At 35.8% G+C, this 27,718-nt stretch overlaps 1 protein-coding gene across 1 annotated transcript; it reads right to left on the bottom strand.

Moving 5' to 3' along the window:
* Positions 1-1,734: 1,734 nt before the first annotated feature.
* Positions 1,735-15,051, bottom strand: LOC131155292 (cellulose synthase-like protein D5). Its single transcript, XM_058108326.1, has 3 exons — positions 13,933-15,051; positions 3,786-4,590; positions 1,735-3,694 (listed from the first exon to the last, which is right to left on the bottom strand). The coding sequence occupies exons 1-3, from the start codon at positions 14,796-14,798 to the stop codon at positions 1,919-1,921; spliced, it is 3,447 nt and encodes a 1,148-aa protein (XP_057964309.1). The 5' UTR covers positions 14,799-15,051; the 3' UTR covers positions 1,735-1,918.
* Between the last annotated feature and the right edge of the window lie 12,667 nt (positions 15,052-27,718).

Genomic DNA, 27,718 nt, shown 5'->3' with positions numbered 1-27,718 from the left:
ACATGCACAGGCTCCTCATCCGATATGGGTTGAGGAGTGGCTGATTTGACTGAGGGAGTATAGTGGTTTACCCTGGTCAGCCAGCCAGGGTAGATCCCGCCTACGGGCCACACAACCCTGTCATGAGGGGTTAAATCATGACACACAGTTATCCACAAGAAAGTTTCAGTTATTATTATGTATATACAGATTTATAGAGACAGAGAATATACTTAGGTATATTAGAAGTATTTTGAATAGTAACCTAAAATAATGATATGTTAAGCAACATGGAAATGGTCGTAGTTTCTATTACTTGCACTGTATTCACAGATCCAATTATACATGATTATATAGTAACAAATTTTCATAGTATTGTAACTCATTTGCCACACACTAACAATAACATATTTCATCTTAGTGAGTGCTAACTCATCCCGTTACTTTAACATTTTTCAGGTGATCAAGGTAGGCGAGCAAACCAGACTCACAGATAGAGGGGCCTCAGTACTGCTCTGTCAGTAGAGAGTGAGTATATTTTTGAGAGTATTTTTGTATAGCTCTCACCAGTTGAGGATATTTGGGGAATAGTCATATATGTATATTTTGGGAAACATGTTAGTACTCTGGTATTGTATATAATTATATATGGTTATGTTATTTGATTTCTACTTCTCGCTGCTTAAGTTGTTGGTTGGGTTTAATTAAGTTTGGTATCATAGCATTATAAATGTTATAGTATATATATATATATATATATATATATAAAACCCAATTAAATAGCAGGTCGTTACAAGAAGTCCCTGTATGGACTTAAACAATCTCTTAGAGCATGATTTGACAGATTTGCAAAAGTAATAAAGAACCAAGGATATCGACAAGGGCAATCAGATCACACCCTGTTCTTCCAACAATCATAAAAGGGCAAGAAAATAATTCTAATAGTATATGTTGATGATATAATCCTAATTGGGGATGATATGGTAGAGATGGAAAGATTGAAGAGGGTTCTAGCTACTGAATTTGAAGTTAAAGACTTGGGACAAATGCGGTACTTCTTGGACATGGAAGTTGCTAGAACGAAAAAGGGAATTATTGTTTCTTAGCGAAAGAATGTTATTGATCTCCTAATTGAAATCGACATGCTTGGATGCAAACCTAGTGAAACCCCGATTGAAGCAATAAAGAGGGTTGAAGACCATAGGATACTAGTTGAAAAGGAGAGGTATTAGATATTGGTTGGTAAGTTAATCTACCTATCACATACTAGACAAGATATTGCATTTGTAGTCAGTGTAGTAAGCCAACATATGCATTCACCAAAAGAAGCCCACTTAAATGTTGTGTAAAAGATCCTTGGATAACTCAAGGGCTCCTTGGGCAAATGACTCTTTTTCAAGAAATGTGAAAATAAGAAAGTAGATATCTTTACAGATGCAGATAGCAGAATAATTTATTTCCCGATTTATCATTTTTTTTTTAAATATATTAAATAAATTTTTTTAATAAAAATGACGCGTGGCAAATCTCGCTACTCTAAGTAGCGAGATTACATCAGGGTTATTTCGAGGAAATATTTTTCCAGGAAAGGTATTATTTAATATATTTTAAAAAAACAAGGAATAAAACGCAAAACTCCAGAAAACATGTTGTAAGTGGGGAAGAATAGACATTCTGTCACCCAAAAAAGAGAAGTTGAAATTCATTCTATGAAGGTCTAGAATTGCACAGGCAAAAGAAAAAATAATCAAGGTATATGACAAACATGGAAACATCTTGCACTCAACCATCAAATTCAAATATTCCAAATCCATTAAGATGGAAGCCCATTAGGCTGCAAGAATATGAAGATGAAATAAGAAAATAGAAACTGGATGAAGTAGAGAGGCTTCATCCACATAGATTCGGTTCAAGCTGAGCTGCTTGGAGCACAGAGTTGTCAAGGGAACTGAAATTTCGTGTAATCTTGCATCGCGGAAGGAGGGCGACATATGAACACCCATAGCAGTGAGAGAGTGATGGAGAGCAATCCAGACCACACATACACTATGGTTGGAACTCTTCCCCTCCTCCCCATCAACCCTTTTGCAAATGGGTAGAGATGACACAACACCCAGAAACTGAAGAACACCCCTCCAAGGAGCTTACTCCAACTTGGGAAAATGCTGTACAGCGTCCTGGACACCCCGGCTGCAATGGCGAATACGTTCACCATCATGATCATTATAGGTAGAACCATTAAAAAAGTCCATTTGAATTCATACAAATCTGCAAACTCGTCATCTCCATCATCGGAGGCTGCTGATTTGGAGGTCAGAGTGAATGAGATGTCGATTCCTATTATGACCTTGAGCAGCCCTTGAAGAACAGCGACAGGATGTGCACTTGTTCCACCAATCAACCAAAATTGTTCATTTCGCCACCATTCGTGGAGAGTAATTCCTGACCATTTTATTTCGAGGACTGCAAGCAAGCACAGGGTGATTGTGATGGCCAGCAAGAAAATTAGGAAGGTCACACTGAGATTTTGGACTATGAAGTTCCCAGAGAACAGAGAAGCTGCAGGGAGAAAGCAATAAGTAAGGATAAAAATGGATGTGAAAGGATACATTCCTACATTGAAATATGCCACCCTTTGCAGGAACTTCATCCTGTGACTGGCAAATAGTGCATTGTTTTGGGAAAAGAATATCTCGACGGAACCAGTTGCCCATCGGAGAACTTGGTGCAGCCTGTCTGTTAAATTGATTGGAGCTGTTCCTCGGAAAGCGTCGCGTTTGGTGACGCAGTACACCGATCTCCACCCTCTATTGTGCATTCTATAGCCTGTTACTACATCTTCAGTCACAGAACCATATATCCATCCAACCCTTTGGCCCCACTCAGTTTTATCCTCATAGAAACAAGAGATGACACTCACTGCATCTGCAATAGCTGCAGAATCTAATGGTTCGCGAGGCACAGTGAGAGAACCAGCTGGCCTGCCTTGGTTGCCTCTCCCACTTAAATCCTCAAGCAGCCTTCCCTGGAATTCTGTCACTGGTATGGAATTAACCAGGGAAATAGAGTTCCCAAACCTTTTTGGAAGAAGCGAAGACTCAATATCTGCATCAATATCATTGTAATCGCCACAAATTGGTACTGCCGTTTCATCTGTTTGATTCTTTGCCCTGTTAGTCTTTCTCAAGATCTTTTTAATTTTCCTGCTACCAAACCATCCATGGTGTTCTGTTGCTCTTGGAGGATTAAACCCATAAAGAGCGATTCTTCGGAAAATGCAGCCCGTTCCTACATACATTGGACCCTGCAACCCGTCAAGGGCTCTCATGCTCACATCAAAGAACACTGTGTTGTGGTTTGCATATCGATCATTTGGATCAATTCCTTCGAACCTTTGAGGGAATTGAACATAACAAATTCTGTCACCTCCCCTGTCGAGCATGAAGCACATTCCTTCCCTCAGAGCCAAACAGTTGTAGATGTAGTGATCGCAGTCAAGATTGAGAATAAATGCTCCATTTGACATAACTGCACTAGTTCGGACTAGAGCATTCATGGCTCCAGCTTTCTTGTTGTGATCATAGCCAGGTCTCTTCTCTCGAGAGACATAAACCAGCATTGGCAATCGTATATCAACTTGTGTTGTGTCAAACAAGTTCTCCTTACCTGCTTCTGCACCAAAAACTGGTTCTGCATTTGGTGGAGGAAGCATTACCTGCAAATTTTCTTTTTTAGAATTTTCAGTGTTCTAAATGTACAAACAATCCGAATCAAGCATTCTGCAAAATCAAAACAAGAATACATACCTGAATTATACTACAATGATCCCCTCTTGAGTGACCCTTGACTGGTGATGACCATGTTCCAGGCCAGTGAGAACCATCCGACATCCATGTGGCTTTTGGAACATCAATGGGTTCTGAAACACTTCCTCCTATTTCCATTTGTTTCATCTTTGCTCTGAGCTCTTCATGAGCATTATAAGCATTGGATCTTCGCCTCATTGAGTCTGGCAGGGAATTTATCCTCGCCTTAAATTCCTCATATTCCCTCTTCACTTTCTTACGCTCCCGGACAAAATCGACCCGTGTTTTGTTTCTGAGCTTGTCCCCCTTAAGTGTAAAGTATGCCTCTGGATTTCTTGGTTCTATCTCATGCTTCCGACAGAATGGAACCCAAATTCTGGCAAAGCTTGCAGCCAGGGCAAGTGCTTCAAATGTCAGAAGAGATCCACCATCATCAGATAGATAACATGCGAGCTTTTCTACCGGATAATCAACAGCAAGGATCGACAGAATAGTGTTTGCAGTTACAAGTGGAGGTTCTTTTTCTGGATCAGCTGTGGAAACAAAAACATCAATCCCTGGAAGGTCAGACAGCCCTTTTGGGTTTCGAAGGTTTGGGTATTCGAAACGCTCCTTAAGAACATAGAGGTCAGTGACTCTGTTTACAGGACAGAGCTTGGGAAGCTGATCTAATAGCCATGAAAGAGCAAACCAGACCTCACAAGCCGTGGACAATCCCCATAACCACATTGCTTCATGATTAGGATGTCTAATTCTCCAAGTAAGAAAGAATGCAAGCGCCACCAGACGAATCAGCATAAGTAATCTGCAGAGCAACAACTATTAGTTTTTTCCCCTCAATAGACTTCCCATTAAACTGATACATACATATATATATATATATATATATATATATATATGTATATGTATGTATGTATCTATGTATCTTCATATTTACAAAAACAATCGAGTGCATAAAACTGTAAATAGACTTCTCATTAAACTGATGCATAAATATTTATATTTATAAAACAGTAAATTGCATAAACTGTAAATTGGCATATAGATGCTAGTTCCAAATTTCAGCATAATCACAACACAGCATTACATTGCGATAATCCCAATTTAAAGTTTTACTTGTTTGAAGTGAAAATAAAAATAGGGCAGGACACAATTCCAAGTTGTTTGATAGAGCTGATACATACTGTAAAGACTATTTCACAGGGTTATTTTATTAATTACGCAAAGGAAGTAATGTTGGCATAGTGGTATGTACTAATTCTAGACGCTCTAAATATAAACAAAAATTCGTTTTCATCATTCTCAACATCTGCGGAGTTGTAATTTTTAGAAAACACACATCTTGGATTTCATGACAGTACTCAAATCTAGTGTTTCCTCTTTTTTTGGCTTTCTCAAGTAAGCCTAAAGCCGCATTAAATGCGGATATCTGAGTACAACGAAAATTCGTTTTCATCATTCTCAACTTCTGCAGAGTTGTAATTTTTTAAAAACACACATCTTGGGTTTCATGACAGTACTCAAATCTAGTGTTTCCTCTTGTTTTGACTTTCTCATGTTAGCCTATAAGCTGCATTAGATGCAAATATCTGAGTACAGTATTTCCTGCCCTTCCTGCCAACTATGTACTGAGTTGTAATATTTTAAAAACACACATCTTGGGTTTCATGACAGTACTCAAATCTAGTGTTTCCTCTTGTTTTGACTTTCTCATGTTAGCCTATAAGCTGCAGATGCAAATATCTGAGTACAGTATTTCCTGCCTTTCCTGCCAACTATGAACTGAGTGTTGGGCCACAAGGCCCACCCACCCACAGCACAATTGGTAAAGCGACAACAAAAAATTGCAAGATATTTTACGTGGTTTGACACTAAGTCTATATCCATGGGCAAGCCAATAATAATTTAATTACTATCAAGGTGTAGAGAAAATATAAGAGAGTATAACTACTCTTCGCACAATTGTGGAAAAAACACAACCCTTTTCCTAACCCAAGAAAAAATGCGTAGGAAAACTCAAACTCTCAAAGTGAACCCCTTTTACAAATTCACTCTCTCTTGAGCAATCACACTCACTTTATTTACATGGCAGTGGGACTCCTCTCCTTGACCCAACATATAGTCCAAACCAACCAACGAATAACCACACTACAATTGTCTAGGCAGTTGTATCTAAGTCAAGTCATACACATCATACAAGAAGTCTTTAAGAAAGAAATCACAAGTTGCAAAGGAAGGAAGAAAAAACATAAGGGTTCTGTTGCACAGCAGGGACTCGTCGACAAGTGCCCTATCCTCATCAACAAGTAGATATCGAGGCCCAAAAGTTCAGAGTTTCTAAGATAACGAGAGCAGAAAAATGGGGTCGTTAACGAGTGGACGTACTAGTCAATGAGTGTCCTTCTCTGGCTCGTCGACGAGTGCATCCGGGTTGTGAGAAAATATTTGAATTTTGAATTGGAACGTTGGGGTGGTTGGGAATTCAGAGGGAAACTTCCGCAGGAGTTTTATTTATGTACTTCTGGGCATTCTTTGACAGAAGAGAGAGATCATTGTAAAGTGTATTGTGTACTTTGACATTTCATAGTGAAAGTCTTGTGCCAATTGCTTCCGTGGATGTAGGCTTTGCCGAACCATGTAAACCTTGTGTTGATTCTTGCTTTTTTAATCTTTTGGTTGTGTTTCAATTTCTTGTTGTTGATTTACTTATTCCTCTATGCATCCTATATCCGATCATTATACAACAAATTGGTTTCAGAGCGATTTTTGTCATGGCATCATCTTCTGGAAGATTTGACATTGTCAAATTTGATGGAACTGGAAATTTCAGTCTATAGCAGAGGAGAGTTAAGGATATACTTGTGCAACAAGGAATGGGAAATACTTTACTTGGCGTTCAACCAGATGGAATGGATGAGGTAACATGGGGAGAATTGCAAGCAAAGGCCGCTTTTACAATACGCTTGTGTTTGGCCGACGAAGTGCTCTATCATGTGATGGAGGAGGATTCTTCAGTGGCTATATAGCGAAAGTTAGAAAGCCAGTGCATGTTTGAATCTCTCAATAATAAACTTTTTCTTAAGCTGACTTAAGATGGTTGAATGATCAAACTTAGATCAACATATCAATGCCTTTAATCAAATCATAAGTGATTTGATGAGAGTTGATGTTAATTTTGACGAAGATGATAAGGCTTTGATGTTACTAAACTCTTTGCCATCGACTCATACCTATGAAAATCTAGTTACCACTCTTACGTGGGGAAAAGAGACTCTTGATCTAGAAGAGGTAACAAGTGTCTTACTGAATTTTCATCAAAGACTGAAATTATGTGATGAAGGAGAAGGACTTGTGGTAAAAGGTAACAATGAGCATGGCATGGTAAAGTTCAAAAGTGAATCAAGTCAAATATCCTGCACTCAATCCAAGAGGAAAAATGAAATCCAGTGTTATAAATGCGGTAAAAGGGGCATGTTAAACCGGAGTGTCCAGATTTGAAGAAAGGGAATGCTGAAAAGCATAAGGGGATTTCGAAATCAGCGAATGTAGTTCAAGAAGGAGGTTCAGCTTGTAGTGATGGTGATGTTCTTTCAGTTTTATTGGGGTCAGATAACCTTACGAACTCTTGGATACTTGACTCGGCATGTTTTTACCATATGACTCCAAACAAGAAGTGGTTCAGCACTTATAGGTTAAGTGAATTTAGGTTCAATTCTTATGGGTAATGATGTTTCTTGTAAGATCATTGACATAGAAAATACTAAGATAAAAATGTTTGATGGTGCTGTGAGAACCTTGAGCAATGTAAGATATATTCTAGAGTTAAAAAAGAGTTTAATATCACTTGGCACCTTGGATTGTACTAGTTTCAATTACAAGTTCAAAGTTGGAGTTATGAAAGTATGGAAAAGAAATCTGACGGTGATGAAAGGGCAAAAACTAGATGGGAATATCTACACATTGCAAGGAACTACTGTTGTAGGTGGAGCTACAGGCGTAGTTGTTGAATCTAATGAAACCATCTTGTGGAATATGTGTCTAGGGCATATGGGGGAACATGGTATGAAGGAATTACATAAGAGAAAGCTCTTGAAGGATTTGAAATCACATCAGCTGGACTTTTGCAGGATTTTTGTTATTGGATAACAAAACAGGGCAAAATTCAAGTCAGTTGTTCACATGACGAAAGGTATTCTTGATTATGTGCATTCCGATGTTTAAGGCTGGGTTAGAATAGCATCAAGGAGAAGACATGTGTATTATGTGAGTTTTATTGACAATTACTCACGGAAAGTCTAGGTATACTTCATGCGACAAGCCTGATACATTTGCCAAGTTCAAGTTGTGGAAAGCTAAAGTGGAAAACTAGATGGGGAGGAGAATCAAATATATAAGGTCAGACAATGGACCGAGTACGCTGATTCTCAGATTATGGAGTTTTGTGAGCAACAGAGTATTAAGAGATACTTTACCATTCGCCGAACACCTCAGCAAGACGGTGTGTTTGAAAGGATGAACCGAACTTTGGCTAAGAGAGCTCGGTGTCTTAGACTTAATGCAGGACTATCGAAAAATTTCTGGGCTGAGGCAGTTAGTATGACTTGTTTTCTGATAAACTAAGGGCGTCACTAAAGGGTTAAGTGGCAGAAGAGGTATGGACGACAAGAGCAATAGACTACTCTGGATTGAAAGTATTTAGGTGTCTAGCTTATGTTCACGTGTCTAGTGAGGAGAGGTCTAAGTTTGACCCGAAGTCTCGTCGTTGCATTTTTTGGGATATCAAAAGGGTGTGAAGGAGTGCAAGCTGTGGGATCCGGTGGCAAACATGATGGTGATTAGTAGGGATGTAGTCTTTGATGAGAAGGCTATAGTGAAGCGTACTCAAGATTGTGATGAACAGAAACAGAAGCCAGAAAACTGGGGCAAAGAGGAACATGTTGCGCAGGTGGAGTTGGAAGCTTAGGGCAACGACAATGATCATGGTCCTTTGGTTGCACGGAGCTCTAGCTCGGGAAACTAGCAAGTTGACGATCTTCCTATACGGAGATCTAGACGCACTATTAGACTACCACCAAGGTATGGGTTTCAAGAGGCAGTGCACGGCCAGGAGAGAGGTAGGTGGAGGGCTACAATGATTGAGGAGATGGAATCACTACATAAAAATCAAACTTGAGATTTGGTGAAGCTTCCAGATGGGAAGAGACTGATAGGCTATAAAATGGGTATATAGGAAGAAGGAGGCAATTTCAGAAAAGGAATGAGAGAAATTCAAAGCATAGTTGGTGGAAAAAAGGTACTCACAGAATAAGGGGATAAACTATGATGAGATTTTTTCACCAGTGGTCCGACATACTTCTATTAGGATTGTGTTGGGATTAGTAGCTCATTTTGATCTTCATTTGGAGCAAATGGATGTGAAGACGGCATTTCTTCACGGTGATTTGGAGGAATAGATTTATATGGTACAGCCGAAGGGATTCAGTGAACCGGGGAAAGAAAACTTAGATTACAAGTTGAAGAAATCTCTTTACGGGTTAAAACAGTCTCCAAGGCAATGGTATAAAAGATTTGATTCTTACATGATCAAGATCGGCTACAAAAGATGTGAGTATGACTGTTGCGTATATGTGAACAAGCTTGATGATGGTTCTCTTATTTTCTTGTTGTATGTAGATGACATGTTAATAGCTGCAAAAGATTTAACTGATGTGAATCAATTAAAGGAACGACTGCATAAGGAGTTTGATGTGAAAGATCTTGGTTCAGTCAAGAAAATACTTGGGATGAAGATTCGCAGAGATAGATTTGCAGGGAGGTTATGGTTATCTCAAGGCGGATATGTATAGAAGGTGTTGGAGAGGTTTAGCATGGCTAATGCAAAATCGGTGTGTACACCTCTAATAAGGAGTTTGACATGAAAAATCTTGGTTCAGCCAAGAAAATACTTGGGATGAAGATTCAAAAAGATAGATTTGCAGGGAGGTTATGCTTATCTCATGACGGATATGTACAGAAGGTGTTGGAGAGGTTTAGCATGGCTGATGCAAAACCGGTGTGTACACCTCTAGCTAGTCATTTTAAGTTGTCTACCGCATATTGCGCCCAAGTACGGATGAGGAAATCCGGGACATGTCAAAGGTCCCCTATGCTAGTGCTGTGGGGAGTTTAATGTATGCCATGGTGTGTACGAGGCCAGACTTGGCACATGCTATGAGTGTGGTAAGTAAATTTCTCACTAATCCAGGAAGACAGCATTGGAAAGCTGTCAAATGGATATTTAGATACTTACGAGATACATCAAGATATGACATCATGTTCGGCAAGCAACAGAGTTGTCCTTCAGTTATGAGGTTCCTTGATTCTGATTATGCAGGGAATATGGATGACAAAAGGTCTACAATGGGTTATGTTTTTACCCTTGTAGGAGGACCTATATGTTGGAGATCCATGATTCCACTTCTGGTAGCATTATCCATGACTGAAGCTAAGTATATGGCAGTTGCCAAAGCTGCAAAGGAAGCCTTATAGCTTACCGGTTTGGTCAAAGAGCTGGGATTATAGCAAGATGGGGTTGTGCTATGTTGTGAAAGTCAGAGTTATTTACTTAGCGAAGAATCAAGTGTATCATGCTAGAACCAAGCATATTGATATGAGGTTCCACAAGGTTCGGGAGTTAATTACTTCGGGTGAACTCGTATTGGAGAAGGTTCACACGTCTAAAAATGCAGCGAATATTTTGACAAAATCGGTGACTAGTGAAAAGTTCAAGCATTGCTTGAACTTACTTCATGTTTCCAATTGATAGAAGGGAGACAAACCCAACCGAGTGTTTCAAGTTCAAGGTGGAGCAGTCAGATATGTTTTACGAGTTCTCCTAAGGGGCGCATAATCGCCAAGGTGGAGATTGTTGTTTACAGTGTGGCTCTTATACTTGGGGTTTCATAAACAAAGAAAGAAAAACATAAGTGCGTTGCACAGTAGCGACTCGTCAATAAGTGCCTTGTCCTCGTCGACGAGTAGATACCGAGAGGCCCAAAAGTTCAAAGTTTATGAGATACCGAGAGCAAAAAAATGGGGTTGTCGATGAGTGGTCGTACTAGTCGACAAGTGTCATTCTCTAACTCGTCGACGAGTGCCCTATTCTCATTGACGAGTGCATCTGGGCTGCGAGAAAATATTTGAATTTTGAATTGGAACGTTGGGGTGGTTGGGAATTCGGAGGGAAACTTCCAAAAGAGTTTTATTTATGTACTTCTGGGCATTCTTTGACAGAAGAGAGAGATCATTGTGAAGTGTATTGTGTACTTTGACATTTCTTAGTGAAATTCTTGTGTCAATTGCTTCCGTGGATGTAGGCTTTGCCGAACCACATAAACCTTTCGTTGATTCTTGTCTGTTTCTTAATTTTTTGGTTTTGTTTCATTTGCTTGTTGTTGATTTACTTATTCAGCTGTGCATCCTATATCTGATCATTATACAACAGATATGTCTCAACAATAAAAATTAATTAGCCTTGAACAAAACAAGCTTGGCATGACAACCAAGCATTTATGCCCCATGCAAGGATAAACTTCCCATGCATACTTCCTCCTTCCTTTTTTATTTTATTTTATCATTTGTTAAGTTGGGTCCCACCCACTCACACGGGCAGGACTAACCCAACAAAATCTTCACCTCACACACATGTGGTGCCATCATCGAGCTTATATCCTTCACCTTGATAAAATCTCCACTTTCTGGCTCCCAAACCACCACAATTTATCTTGGCATGGAACATAGAAAAATATCATGTGGCCTATCCTTCTCTATTAGAAATATCATTACCCTTCCCCCAAAGTGAACATTTGGTTTGTTGGCCCCACCACCTTTCACTTCCTTATAAAGAACATTCTTTTTCTATGAACTTGAACCACCAACATTTTTCATTAATATGGTACCAATTAAATTGTTCCAAGTTTCCTCGTCAAAATCCCTTCATCACCACAAGTGCATGCTTTAATATTTTAATATATCCCCCTTGACTGGTGAATTTATATCCCCTAAAATCTTATTCTTAGAGTGAAATCAAGTTTTCTTTCAAGTCCAGTGCATGCATAACATTTTCAAGACACTTCACCATTATTAATGGCAATGGACTCTTCTATTTGATTTTCTTCACCTTCCTATTTTGTCGTTCTAAGCACATATGATGAGTTGCACACCACTATCAAGAACCCATTTTTCATGAGTATTAGATTCCATACAACGTACAATTACCATCCTTAATGGCAATGGACTCTTCTATTTGATTTGCTTCACCTCCATAATTGTTGTCTTGATTCCTTTCTATTCCAACATTCCTTCTTGACATGCCCTTTCTTTCCACAATGCCAACAAACAAGTCTAAATGACTCCTCGATGATGTTCCTTGTTCACTCAATCATCTTCTAGTTTTCATTTCCACCAAACCTAGAGTTTTCTAAGGTCGCAGTCCTCCAACATTAATTGGCCAACAATGCAATCATCTCATCATCTTCATAACGAGACATTCATAACTATCTGAAAATGTACAAAACAAAGTCTCCACCTTGTCTTCATCTTTCATCATCACACCAATGGTCTCCAATTGATTCGTCATGGAAATCATTCAAGTGATCCGAGACTTTGGTATATTCACTCATCTTTAAGGAAGAAAGCTTCCCCTTTAAGAGAATTTGATTGAAGAGAAATTTAGCTCAAAACAATCTTTCTAATCTTTCCCACAAATTTGCAGCCATCTTCTCACTTCTGATATTGAACAAGATATCATTTGATATGCACAAAAAGATTGTAGAAACTGCTTTTACGTACATTTCTTCTCAATCATCAACGAACATCTTTTCCGGATTTTTCTCCTTCTTGAGCAAGCTTCGTGTTGCCCAAGTTGTACCACCATGAACTTTTAACTTCCATAGTTCAAAATTCCTTTTGCCATCAAATTTCTCCTCCTCAAACCTATTGCTTGCAACCTTTTCCATCTTTTTTCTTCAAGCAATTTTGTCAAACTACACACCTATGAAAACCACTACTCCAATACCACTTTGTTAGGCCACAAGGATCATCAAAATCACAATTGGTAAAGTGACAACAAATTTAAAAGAAATAAAAGAAACACAATCAAAACTACCAAATATTTACATGGTTTGGCATTAGGCCTACAATACATCCATAGTTATTCCATGGTTAATCAAACAAGATTTTAATTACTATCAAGGTATAGAGAAAAAATACAACAAAAGATTTGCACTCTTCTCCCTCATTTGTGAAAAATCAGCAGCCCTTTCTTAACTCAAGAAAAGATATGTGTAGCCGGAAGAAACTAAGGTGAACACCTTTTACAAAATTCACCCTATCTTGAACTTCACACTAACTCTATTCATGTGGCAACGGGGCTCCACTTTTTGATATATAAAGACCCAACATCTATTGTTCAAACACCTAATATATAACCATTCTATAATTATCTAGACAATTTTCCCATAGTCAAGTCATGACTTCCGAAACGATATTGTTACACGCTTGAGAATTAGTTATACACATCATATGAATAGTTATCAAGAAAGAAATCATAAAGTTGCAAAGTTAATCATGCATGCTTTGGAAAGATATGCTTCAATTATCCATGACTAGTTAATTAGCTTTGAAAACAAGTTTGTCATGGCAACCAATCATTTATGTCGCATACAAGGTTCCACTTCCAAACATCCTTCTTTCTTTTATTGTTATTTATTAGTGTGCATCTAGTCCCACATCGTCACTGTAAGCAGTTTCAAAGTTAGTATAAGATTCTCTTAGCTCTCTCATTGACACCTAGGTTTTGAGGATGAGCTCTCTATCATGGTATCGGAGCTGAGCTTTGGGCTACTTGGCTTCTTCGTGGGTTGGACTTCTCCTCGACTCATTTTTCCCATGGGCTCGAGGGGGAATATTAGTGTGCGTCCAGTCTCACATTGTCTCTGTGAGCAGTTTCAAAGCGAGTATAAAGATCCTCTTAACTCTCTCTCCTTGACACCTAGGTTTTGAGGATGAGCTCTCTAACAATATTTAATCATTTATATAAGTTTCAACCCAAGACCGAGTTTAAAGCCCAACATTAGAGTAAAAGGAAAATGAGTACAATAAATCCTACCTGTAAGGACTGATAATTGCAGTAGAAATAGCAACCTTCCTGGTTAGAGGCCTTCTCCTTGACTCCCCCGAGTCAGGTGGGCGCTGAAACCCATCAGCCCCAGTACCCAACCCTTGCCCCTCGTTTGGCCACAATGCGCTTCCATACCCGTATGTTCCCTTAGTCTCAAAAAGCCAGCGGTTGTGATCAAAATCAGGAGTTTGGTTCGGCGCTTTGAACGATTTCACAAGCGAAAGCCTGTTGTCCAGCTTATAATCTGCCCTAGGACGCAAAGGAAGTGCCTGGTCATCCGCTTCAGAGCTGGTTTTTTTGCAGTCCAAATAGCACTCTCTGCAAATCCTAAATCCACGGTCACACACAGGTCTCGAATGGCATTGAATCGCCTTCTCGTCGCAGCCCTTCATTTCACAAGATGTCTCAGATTTCTCCTCCGGCCTGAAATGTTCCGCGGTGTGCTGTATTGCGTGTGCGCGAGTCACTGAATCGAATCCTCCTGTAAAAATAGTACCGGAGATGTAGCTCCCCTCAGGATTTCTAGGGGGATTCTGGGTGTCTTCTGCAGGAAGGCTGTTCATGGACGCAGACAGAGTCGGGCGATCCGGGGTTGGAGGTATATAAATGGAGTAAGTCACATTTTCTGAATTCACCTCTTCTATGTCTCCTTTTGACGTCGAACTGTATCGTCCTCCTCCGCTGGATCTGCAATTTCCCCTGCTGCTGAGGGGGGAATTTGGATTGTTCGATATTGAAGCGCGCCGCACTGGGCTAGTCAAGCCCATGCTTCTGAACCCTCCTCCCCCTTTACCTCCGGATGAGACTGTTATGGTGACCGGAGAGGAAGCAGAAGGAGAAGAAGGTTTCATCATTTTTATTGAGCTTTTCTCTGCTGCAATCTCCCGAGAGAGATGGAAACGCCCAATGTTCTTAATCTTCTTCAAATTTCTGTGAGAAGGTAGAAGAAAATAACAGAGGAAAGAACAGAAGCCAGACCAGATGGGGATATGTGGAACAACTTCGAGATGTAAATTGGCATAATAAAGCACATCCGCAGAGAGAAAGGCAAAGGGGAAATCAAATGTACTTTTGAGCAACGTTCAAATTTGAATTCCTGGGGGAGTTGGTTGGTGTGGTTTTGGGGTTTAAGGGTAATGACATTCAATTGCAACGGTCGAGCGCTCCTGGCTGTAGATGACGATGTGATGGATCGTTTAACTGCACATAGCCGTTGGATCTGCCGGGTTGTGCTCCACGCTATCAACGAAGTGGGGCCAACTTCAGAAGAAAGTCAGAGTGTTAATCCAATAAAAATTAAAGGCCCAAAACTAGGAAGCCGTTCGGCAAAAAGATGAACACTTCCGGGATAAAAATTTTCACATATGATGTTTTAATAAAAGATTTCATTATTTATTATATTTTATTACTTTTATTTATATCAAATACTATTAAAATAGAACTTTATTTTAACATAATTAAAAATAAAGAAAATCAATGTTAATACCATGTAAAATTAAATTTTTATTTATTAATTTAATATATTTTCAATTTTTGCTTTCATTTTTTTTTATATCAAAAGTAAAGAAGTGAATTATTTTTAATTTTTCTTTCCTTTCATGAGATCCATTTGAATTTAGAATTTATTTTGAAAGAAAAAAAAGAAAAGAAAATAAAAATAATGAATGTACTCATTTTTCATTATATTTTTTCTTTACATCAAATAATATTTAAAATAAAAATATATTTTAATATTATTAAAAATAAAAAAGTTAAATATCAGTGGTGTAAAAAAATCAATATTTTGTTCATTGATTCCATAAAAATAAAACATGAACATGTGTGTTCCTTCTTATTTTCTTTTTCTTATCCTAATACTTTTTGAATTCCAAATAAGACCTAATATTTTCCAAGTTCCAAACACAGCCTTAATATTTGAGATGTTTAAGAAGATGTTTGTTTTATCTGAATGATTTTTTTAATAGAAGTTATGTCTGAACTAATTCAATAAATAAGTGAACCGATTAGACATTAGAGCGTAGGGGTGAGCATAATTCAGTTTTAACCGAATTAATCGACCAAATTGGTCAGTTCGGTTCAATTAATTTTTAATTCGATTCAGTTTAATTTTATAATTGGGTAAATTCAGTTATTCGATTTTCGGTTCAGTTATGGGGAGAGTGGGTTTTGGTTAATCGATTTATCTAATTAATTAATAATTGAATATAAATTATATAATTTAGGATTTTAGGGTGCCCATTTCCGACTTCCCTTCCCAGTTCCCACTTTGCACGTAGTCGGCAGTTCGCAATACCCACTCACAATTCCCACTTTGTACTTCCCCTTCGGCTTGCACCTTTGAGTGCTTCCACAAAGCCCTAATTCCCTTTCCCAACTTTGCACTACTCCTTCGGCTTCTAATGCTTCCACCCGAATCCACCGATTGCATTTGAGAATTAGGGTTCCCAAGTTCCCATTCGGCCAATGAGTCAGCAATGACCTCCTAGAATCCCAGTTTTCCAGCAACGAGCAACGATGCTAACGACTCGACGAGCAATCAATGTCCAACCGTCCATCACCGTCCTCCACGGCTCCATCACTATCCATAACTTCCATAATTAATTATAATTTAATTGAGTTAAATTCGATTAACCCAAAACTTGGTTTGGTCGGCGTATAATTCAGTTAAGGAGTGCAATTCAATTGGTTCAGTTATGATGGAGAGTTAACCCCAAAAAAAAAAAATTCAGTTAATTGGCCGAATTGGCCAAACCGACCGATTGTACACACTTATTAGACTGTTCGGTGATAGTTTTAAATTTTCTTAAAAATCATCTCAAATTCAGAGATCTCTTTTCTAATTGTATTGTATCTTTTATATAAAATGGCGATGACAAAATCTCAATATTTAAGTGATTTAAAATTAAAATAATAAATTTTAATTTTATAAAATAATAAATTATATTATTTTTATTTTAGTTATTAATTACATATATGATAATAAAGTAATATTTATGCTAAATTAAAAAAATTAGTTTATGTAATTGCTTATTAATTTTATTAAATATTTATGCTCTTAAGTTTTGAGAAGATTAAAATTGAAAAACAACATATTCGGATATTAGATGCCAAACAGTTAAAATAATTTATATTTTAGATTTAGTGATCGATTCAATTTCAATTCAAAGTTGTCCAAGTAATTGCACACCCCTATCATATTTAAATTTAGTGTTCAACACTTAACAGTTAATTTTACCAAACACCCCATTAAGAAACAACCTCTCTACAAAAAAAAATAGGAGTAATACTGCGTGTAACGCCCTAGAAAATAATATGCATGGAAATATAATAATAATAATAATAATAATAATTATTATTATTATTAATTATTAATTAAATACTATTAAACTAAATTAATTAAATAAATAATATAATAAGATTTATATATATATATATATGCTTCTTCAGAATCCAATTCCCCCCCCCCCATTTCCTCTCTCTCTCTCTCTCTCTCTCTCTCTCTCTCCTCGATTTTTCGGCGAAACGTGGGCCGATTAAAGAATGGAAAATATCTCTGAATTCCAAATTCGACCACTAACCTTTTAACCGAAGCAAATTTTAGGTTTGGACTTCCTAGGCACCACTTTTGAAATAAGGCAAGGAGAATAAATTATGTTAGTTATTTTAGAAATTTAGCCGGTTAAATCATGGTATATAATTACTGGAATATTGGATATGGATTCCTAAATAATTTCATGGGTATGAAAATTATGGTTTATTTATTAAATTATAGTATTTGATTAAATTAGATTTCTGAGAATATTTTGGAATTAAGTTAAATTGCAGGGATTTGATTAAATTAAATTTTTGAGAATGTTTTGAAATTAGATTAAATTACAAGAATTTGATCATATTAGTGTTTTTAAATATGTTATAAATTAAATTTAAATATGGGAAGTAGATCATACCCACATTTTTGTTAAAATTTAATCGGTTGACGGGAGCATGTGAGCCTAGGGATATTAGGATAGTAATTATTTCGGCATTTAACTGATTAAGTTAAAATATATGAAAACAGGGATTTATGCAAATGCCACAGGCACTGTTTTAGGATCCCTGCAAGTATTTCTCTAGGAATCAGGTAAGGGCAATAAATTATGTCAGGTATTCATGAAAATTAACCATTTAAAGTTAAGCATATGAACATGGAAATGTTATATATGATTTTCTTATTTATGAGGCATACGAAAATGATGTTTTGAACTATTATGTGTGTTGGTCTTATAAGGCTTAAAATCTTACTTTGTTGATAACAAATTAGAGGAACTTAACATATTTGGTGAAGCATGAAGTGAATTGAAGTCGGAAGTCAAGATAGACTCAAGAGATGGAAAAGCATGAAAACTTAAGTGCTTAGAATGTCAAAGTCTTAAGAAATGTTTATGTAAGTACTTCAAGCGATTTCAATATGGATTCATGAAACTCTTAAGTTAATTACTTAGACCTAGATACCTTTTAAAATACTTGGAAAATATTTTTATAAGATCAAAAGTTATTTCAAAAAGGTTAAAATTATTTTTGGAATGAAAAGCACCAAACTAGGATGTTTTCCAAATTCTGCTATTTTTTTTCTATATCTGCATTGATGAAATTTTTTTTCTATCAACCGCTCCTTATCCTAAATTGTGTTCAACATGAAAGTTGTGGGATTTTCTCTTAACTTTATGTTGATACCAAGAATGCCTAATTTGGAGTTTTGTAGAAAGAGTTATGACTAAAATACGAAAGGGTAGTCAAAGTTTTCAGGCGGCTGACCATGTGTGTTTAGGCGACTGAACAGCAGACAGAACCACTTCAAGCGACTGACCCTATACTGACTTAAAAAAATATGCTGAAATTTAAAGTCCAGGTGACTGATCCCTTGAGTTCAAGCTCCTGAACCTTCGAAATTCAAATTTTAACAGTTAGGAAACTTTCCAAAAGTGATTTCTTGGCCACCAAACTTTGTGAAAACTTGGGGAATACTCCTAACAACTTGGGCAATACGAAAAATATTATTTAAACTCTTTAAATACATGATTAAACCCAAGGATCAAATACACCAACAACCTACAAGTAGCAAATCAATCAAATTCTTTCTGCTCTAGCTTCAAAGCTACCTTGCCTTTACTTTTGTTGAATTAGTTGCTGTGATTTTGCTGAGAAAAGTTTACAAGTCTTTGCATTCTTACTGAGTTATTCAACCTAAGAAAGAACCCTGGTAATATATATACTTGAGCTTCATCTTTCTATATTGTGATTTTGATTGAAGTATATAGATTTCAATTGTACTAATTTACTCTTTTGAGAGTGTCATTGTACACCAAATTGTTTCTTGTTTCTCTTGTAGTTTTTGACGGTTCAAGGTTGGTTGAATCGTTGTATCAAGCATGGGGTATCCTTGGAGAGGGGGCTCCAGCCTGAAGGAGGGATTGTCACGATTTGTTCCACTCGTGAAGGAATGCTATAGTGGAATCCTTAGGTGGTCTTGCCTAAGGCGAGGACGTAGGCTAGGTATAAGTCGAACCTTGTAAAAAACTTGGTCTCACTCTCTTTCCCTAAGCTCTCTTTACTTTTCTACACATATATAACTGCGTGGTTGTTTATTTCAATTCAATAAATTGTGTGGATTGGATATTAAATAAACTAAAAATTAATTTTATTTTAGGATTGTGGGAAGCAACCGAGAGTACGTTAGTTGATCAATACTTTTTGTAGAAACCATAAGGGAGTTTATTGATTGATTAACAGCCAAGACTCATTAATTGAAAATTTATTTAAAATCTTAGTTTTGGAAGAATGTTGGAATTTTCAATTGTGCTTCATTAAAACAAAGCTTTGCTGAATCTTGAGTTACTCAAACTCTACTTTGAGTTACTCAATCGTTGAATCTTGGAAACTTTGTTGAATTCATTCTTTAGCGTGAATCTTGTTTTGGTTATCTTGTTGAGAGGATTGAATTATTCAAAATCTAAAAGCATTACATTGTGAATCATTGGTTTGTGTTGATTGAATCAATTTATTGGTTGGGTGTTAATTGTCATTACTGCAATATCAAGTTGATTTATTCTTTCTTAAAGTTTTAAAAGTGAATATTGATTTCTAGCGGATATTGTAATTCGAATTATACTTGTTTGAGTACTAAACTTACAATAAGTTGAGAATCTATAAAAGGAGTTAAAAGAAACTTTTAAAACCCAATTCACCCCCCCCCCCCCTTACAACTACACCTTACTTTTCGATTGGTATTAGAGACAGGTTGTAGCAAATATTAACCTAAGAGCTACCCAAAGATCTTTGTGGCACACCTAGGCATAACTCCCTTTGCTGAAGGTTAATCCTCATACAGACCTCCTCTCTTTGCGGTGTCAACTATACTTTTTGGAAACAACGAATGTTGATATACCTGCAAACCATGGATTGGAAAGCTTGAAAAGTTGTCACACATGGTGACCTTGTCCTTACCAAAAACATAGATAACAAAGAAATACCTAAAGAGGAAAAAGAGATGACCGACAATGACCATAAGATGTTGCAAGTAAAATCAAGTGCTATGAACACTTTATATTGTGCCCTTGATGTAAATGAATTCAATAGGGTCATGGCATGTAAATTAGCTAAAGAAATATGGGATAAACTAAAGGCAACCTATTAAGGAACGGTTGATGTTAAAGATAATAGAATCGACATGCTCATAAGCGAGTATAAGGACTTTTGGATGAACTCGGATGAAACCATCACTAATATGTACACTAGGTTCACCCATATAATAAACTCCTTCAATACATTAGGAAAGAATTATTCAACTTATGAAATGATCCGAAAAATTCTTAGAGGACTTCCACCGATTTGGGAACCTAAGCCTACTACAACAACTGAAGGAAGAAATTTGAAAAACACCTTCCTAAATGAATTATAAGTTCTCTACTCATTTATGAGATGGTAATAAACAAAGGAATTGGAAAATCTAAAAACAAGGAATCCATTGCATTTAAAGCCTCAAATGAAAGCTCTAATGATGAAGATGAAGAAGAGATGGATGTAAATGAAATAGCCTTCATGACCAAGAAACTTGAAAAAATCCTTAGAAGGAAGAATAAATTTACAAGAAAAATTTAGAGCTCAAAATCAAATGAAAATGAAGAAAAGGAAATCAGTAAGAAGAAAACAAAGGCTGAACTTCCAACATGTTATAATTGTAAGAAAGTTGGACACATAAAACCAGATTGTCCACAACTTAAGAAAGATTCCAAAAAGAAAAAGAAAAGGGCAATAAATGCCACTACATGGGATAAAATTAGTACAAGTAGTTCAGATAGTGAATCAAGTGTCTAAGAGGTTGCTTACTTTATGACATGGGACGATAATGAAGAACAAAGCTCCTCATCCAAATCATTTAATAATTATAGTGATGAGTCATATAATGAATCCAATGATGAGAGTATATCATCTTATGAAGAACTACAACGTGAATTATTCAAAGCTTATAAGATTTTAGTTAAAGTAACTAAACCATATACTTCATTGAAAAATAAGAATGAAGTTGTGATAAAAGAATTAGAATCTAAAAATCTTGTTGAAAGAGAAAATGATCTAAAAATCAAGAGATTAGAAAGCAAGAATGAAAAGATGATGAAAGAACTAGAAAATTTAAGATCTCAAGCTTTGATTGAAAAAGAAAAAGACCTAGATATCGACGAACTTGAAAGTAAAATAAATCAGATGACTAAAGAACTAGTAAGGCTACAAGCTAACTGCAAAGGAATGAAAAATTCAGAAATACTTTGCCTTGAAAAGAAAATTGATTATCAAAATAAAATAATTTACAACTTCACTAGAGGAAAATAATATCTTGATAAAATGATTGGTGCACAAAGAATGTCCTTGAATAAAGAAGGTATAAGATTCAATGGAGTTGAGAATACAAGGAAAAAGAACCTCTACATGGGGTACTTTGCAAAAGTCTCCAAAGATTATGCTAGCACCTCCTCAAATGCTTACACACATACCACATGTTTTTTATGTAAGGAGAAAGGATACATTAAGTTTGAATGCCCATTAAAAAGAAAGGATGCAAAAATCAGGCAAGTTTGGAGAATAAAAGAATCAACTATTGGTAAACCATTTGGACCCAAGAAAGTATGAGTACCTAGATAAAAAGCCTAGTTCACAAACTAAGGACTCCAAAGATATTAGGATTAGTAATTCCCTTTTTAGAAATTAAGAAAGCTAAATCTATACTACAATGAAAAGGGATGCCTCCATAGCCTACAAGATTCAAGATTGGCAATTCAAATGTAAGAAGAAAATTTCTCCTTGTTCAATATATGGAAAGCTACTTAATCCAATTTAATACAAGAATATTGAATTAGTTGAAATGGAAAATCTTAAAGAAGAGTTTATGAACTTATTGACAACTATAACATTGAAACAAATTAATACAAAAATGGATTTAAAGGTCATACTCCAAAATGTGTTCATGCTTTCAATTATTGAAAGTTCATACTCCAAAGAAAGAAGATCTCATAAAGCCTATACTATTAAAGCATGGATTTAAAGATGATTTGATGAAACTTAAAGTGAATTGAAGTTGGAAGTCAAGATAGACTCAAGAGATGGAAAAGCATGAAAACTTAAGTGCTTAGAATGTCAAAGTCTTAATAAGTCTTTATGTAAGTACTTCAAGCGATTTTAATATGAATTTATGAAACTCTTAGGTTAATTACTTGGACCTAGATACCTTTTAAAATACTTGAAAAATATTTTTATAAGGTCAAAAGTTATTTCAAAAAGGTTAAAATTATTTTTGGAATGAAAAACACCAAACCAGGATTTTTCCAAATTTCATTATTTTTTATATATCCGCATTGATTAGCTTGTTTCTCTATAAACCACTCCTAATCTTAAAATGTGTTCAACATGAAAGTTGTGAGATTTTATTTTAAATTTCTTTTTATACTAATAAAGTTTAATTTGGAGTTTTGTAGAAAAATTTATAACCAAAATACTAAAAGTGGTCAAAGTTGTCAGGCGGCTGACTTTGTCTGTTCAAGCGATTGAACAGTAGACAGAACCACTTCAAGTGACTAACCTTGTGAGTTTAGGTGTCTAACCCTGTACTGACTTCAAAAATATGCTGAAATTTAAAGTCCAAGTGATTGAACCCTTGAGTTCAAGCGCGTGAACCTTCAAAATTCAAATTTTGACAGTTAGGAAACTTTCCAAAAGTGATTTCTTGGCCATCAAACTTTGTGAAAACTTGGGAAATGCTCCAAGCAACTTGGGCAACATGAAAAATACTCTTTAAACTATAAATACATGATTAAACCCAAGGATCAAATACACCAAAACCTACAAGCAGCAAATCAATCAAATTATTTCTACTCTTCGAAACTACCTTGCCTATACTCTTGTTGAATTACTTACTGCGATTTTGTTGAAAAAAGCTCATGGATCTTTGCATTTTTACTGAGTTATTCAACCTAAGAAAGAACCCTTGTGATATATATACTTGAGCTTCATCTTTCTATATTGTGATTTTGATTGAAGTATATAGATTTCAAATGTACTATTCTACTCTTTTAAAAGTGTCATTGTAAACCAAATTGTTTCTTGTTTCTCTTGTAGTTTTTGACGGCTCAAGGTTGGTTGAATCGTTGTACCGAGCATGGTGTATCACTTGGAGAGGGGCTCTACCCTAAAGGAGGGATTGTAGCGATTTGTTCCGCCCATAAAGGAATGTTATAGTGGAATCCTTAAGTGGTCTTACCTAAGGCGAGGACGTAAACTGGGTATAAGCCGCACCTCGTAAAAACTCGGTCTCACTCTCTTTCCCTAAACTCTCTTTACTTTTCTTCATACATAAACATGTGTGGTTGTTTATTTCAATTCTATAAATTGTGTGGATTGGATATTAAATAAACCAAAAATTAATTTGACTTTGGGATTGTGGAAACCAATCGGGAATCCATTTGTTGATCAATACTTTTTGTGAAAACCATAAGGGAGTACGTTGATTGATTAATACCCAAGACTCATTAATTGAAAGTTTATTTAAAATATGAGTTTTGGAGAGTGTTGGAATTTTCAATTGTGCTTTATTAAAACAGGACTTTTATCAAATTCTACTTTAAGTTACTCAATTGTTAAATCTTGGAAGCTTTGCTGAATTCATTCTTTAGTGTGAATCTTATTTTGTTTATCCTGTTAAGAGGATTGAATTATTCAAACGCTAAAAGCATCACATTATGAATTGAAACCAAAGGTGTAGTCCCAAGAGGGAGGGTGAATTGGGTTGTTTAAAATTTATTTGATTCTTTTTTAGAACTCTTGTCCCTTTTCACAATCTCTTAAGGATTACTTGTATTTTTGTAAATGAGGCAATCCACACAGACTCCTATTTTCTCTAATCAATCCACAACAAATACAATCAATTAATTTACTATTCAAACACAACAACCACACAACAAAAATCAATTGGAATATTTAGAGTCCCTGTATATGAATATACAACTCCTATTGTTGTCTTTTGAATTTGAATATTGCAACGACATCCAAACACTTTTTCAATATCAGAACTTAATTAAACCTTCAGCTAATAAGTTTTTGGATGTTAACCAATCAACGTACTTCCTTTCGGTTTTTGCAAAAGATCGATTAACCAACGTACTCTCTTTCGGTTTCCACAAGCCCAAGAACAAATTAGTTTTTGGGTTTACTTACTTTCTAATACGCATTTGCTTTATAATTAAAAGTATTAAAACATTCACACGAGTTATATCATTGTTGAAATTAAAAGAAAGTAAGGATAAGAGAGTGACACCGCCACTTTTACATGGTTTGGCTTATACCTAGCCTACGTCCTCACCTTAGGTAAACCACCTAAGGAGTTTACTATACCTTGTTCCTTCTGGGTGGAACAAAAACATTTACACACTCCTTCAATAGGCTAGAGTCCGCCTCTCCAAACGATATACCCTCGTTTGGTCACTCATTCAATTAGGCTAGAGCAACACCACTCTAAGCGATATCCCCTCACCTAGCCAACGATCCAACAAACCTGGAATCGTTACAATCTATAAGAGTGCAAGATAAATTCTGTGTACAAAAACACTCTCACAATTCAGAGCAGGTTGTACAAATTAAGTTATAAATCGTACTTCAAAAAAACCAAAGATAAATAGAACAAGTGAAGCTTTAAAGTTTTAGAAGTCACCAATGGTTTTTAAAAAAATTTGAATGCAACTCGGAACCAAACTTTTGATTTTTCAATCCACCAAAAACATAGAGTTTTTCTCTAGCAAAAATGATGTGAGCAAATGAGCTTAAGGAGAATTTCAGCACGGGGATAGTTTCAGCATATTGACCATTTGATCTTTTTGGCTTGTCTTGCTTATATATCCCCCCTCTAATTTTTCATTCCCTAAAGAGGTATTTATAGACTTTTTCAAAGAATAATTTCCTCATTTAATTAGGTAGCATTAAATTATTGAATTAATTTTGAAATTCAAAATTTTTCAAAAAACAATTTTCTCATTTAATTAGGTAGCATTAAATTATTGAATTAATTTTGAAATTCAAATTTTTTCCAAAGAATAATTTCCTCATTTAATTAAATTATTGAATTAGTTTTGAAATTCAAAATTTTTCCAAGGAACAATTTCCTCATTTAATTAGGTAGCATTAAATTATTGAATTAATTTTGAAATTCAAAATTTTTCCAAAGAGCAATTTCCTCATTTAATTAAATTATTGAATTAATTTTGAAATTCAAAATTTTTCCAAGGAACAATTTCCTTATTTAATTAAATTATTGAATAAATTTTGAAATTCAAAATTTTTCCAAGGAACAATTTCCTCATTTAATTAAATTATTGAATTAATTTTGAAATTAAAAATTTTTCCAAAGAACAATTTTAAAAACCCAGAAGGTTGGTAGTCGCCTGCCTACATAGGGCAGTCGTCTGGCTTTCAGTATTTTCCTTTTTTTTATTTTGAAAACTTTCTTCCTTTGAGACTTTTTAATCAAAGACATATTTTAAAGTCTTTCAAAAAGTGTTTCTTAGTTTGTTTTGATTTATAAGAGCTTCACATGTATCTAGATATTATGTGGCTTTGAAGTACTTACAACAATCCTTCTAATCATGGTTTCCTTAAACACTAAATTCTTCAGCCTCTCGAGGTTTACTTTTGACTTTAAGAATTGTTTGGCCTTTATCCTCTTCATTTGTCCTTCATTGACCTCAATATTCTGAGGAGCTTTCACTAAATTGACATTGACACTACAAAAGAACAGGCTTTTAGTGACGAAAGTATTAGTAACGATTTCAATTTCGTCACTAAAAGTCTGTATTAGTGACGGTTTTTAAGAACCGTCACTAATAGTGCAAGCATTAGTGACGGTTTCTGCAGTCGTTACTAATATCATACTATTAGTGACGGTTTTAAAACCGTCACTAATACTTTCGTCACTAAAACTGCACGGTAAAACAATTTTCGCGCTAAGCTATATCTGGGAAAATATTAGCGATGATTCTAGGGTATTAGTGACGGTTTAAATTCATCACTAAAAGTCACTTATTAGTGACGAATAACAAACCGTTACTACTAAATTTTATTTAAGGGTATTGGTGACGGTTTTGAAAATTCGTCACTACTAATGTTATATTAGTGACGGTTACGCAGTCGTCACTATTGGTCATCTTATTAAAAAAAAATAAAAAAGTATTATTTTATACTATTAGTGACGGTTTTCAGAATCGTCACTAATAGTTTTTTATATTAAGAAAAAAATAATTTTTGAGTACTAGTGACGACTTTGTATTTTCGTCACTAATGGTTCCTTAGTAGTGACGGGTTTTAGAACCGTCATCAATAATCTTTTTTATTTAAAAAATAAATGAAAAAAAGTTCAGATTAGTAGGGACGGTTTTTTATTTTCGTCACTAATAAGTCCTCTTTAGTGACGATTTTTGGAACCGTCACCAATAGTCTTTTTATTTTTAAAAATAAAAAAAAATCAGTGTAGAGTAGTAGTGACGGTTTTTTATTTTCGTTACTAGTAACCCTTTATTAGTGATGGTTTTTGAAACTGTCACTAATTGTCCTTTTATTTAGCTCTAAAATCCCCAAATTTCACAATCCCCGCCTCCTCCTTCCTGCCCCTCCCGCCTCCTCGCTCCTCGCTCCTCGCTCCTCGCTCCTCACTCCTGCCCCTCCCTCCTCGCTCCTCAAGCCGTCACCCCCACAGCGGAGAGCATTTCTACCTTTCGCCGCCGCCCACAGCGTCTACACGCAGCCGCCTCTCCTCTCTTGTCTTTTACGGTAAGTTGTTACTGCTACTTCTTCTTCTTCTTCTTCTTCTTCTTCTTCTTCTTCTTCTTCTTCCTCTTAGTTGATTCTATTTGGCCAAAATTAGTACATTCTACATGTCTCCAAGAAGATGTACTGTATTTACTTAGGAATAAATACAGAAGAATTGAAGATATACTCAACAAGCATGACTTAAAATCAAGGTTCCTGACAGCACACAAATAAATATTTAATTTCCTTCCTATTCTTCATTTTCTGGCATTGTTTTGTCTACAATTTGTTTACAGTATGTTGAAATACCTTTACATGGTTGCATTTAACATACATGGGCAACATTATCCATATCATATTTTATTCTCATTGTTTTACTTTCTTCGCCTGCATCTCATACATTTAACATATAATTTGCACAGATTCTCATGCCACACAATTTAACAGTAAAATT

The sequence above is a fragment of the Malania oleifera genome, chromosome 5 (genome assembly GCF_029873635.1).
Source record: "Malania oleifera isolate guangnan ecotype guangnan chromosome 5, ASM2987363v1, whole genome shotgun sequence".
Classification (NCBI taxonomy): Eukaryota; Viridiplantae; Streptophyta; class Magnoliopsida; order Santalales; family Ximeniaceae; genus Malania; species Malania oleifera.
Note: the sequence above shows the minus strand (reverse complement) of the source record. Positions and strands in the feature narration are given on the sequence as shown.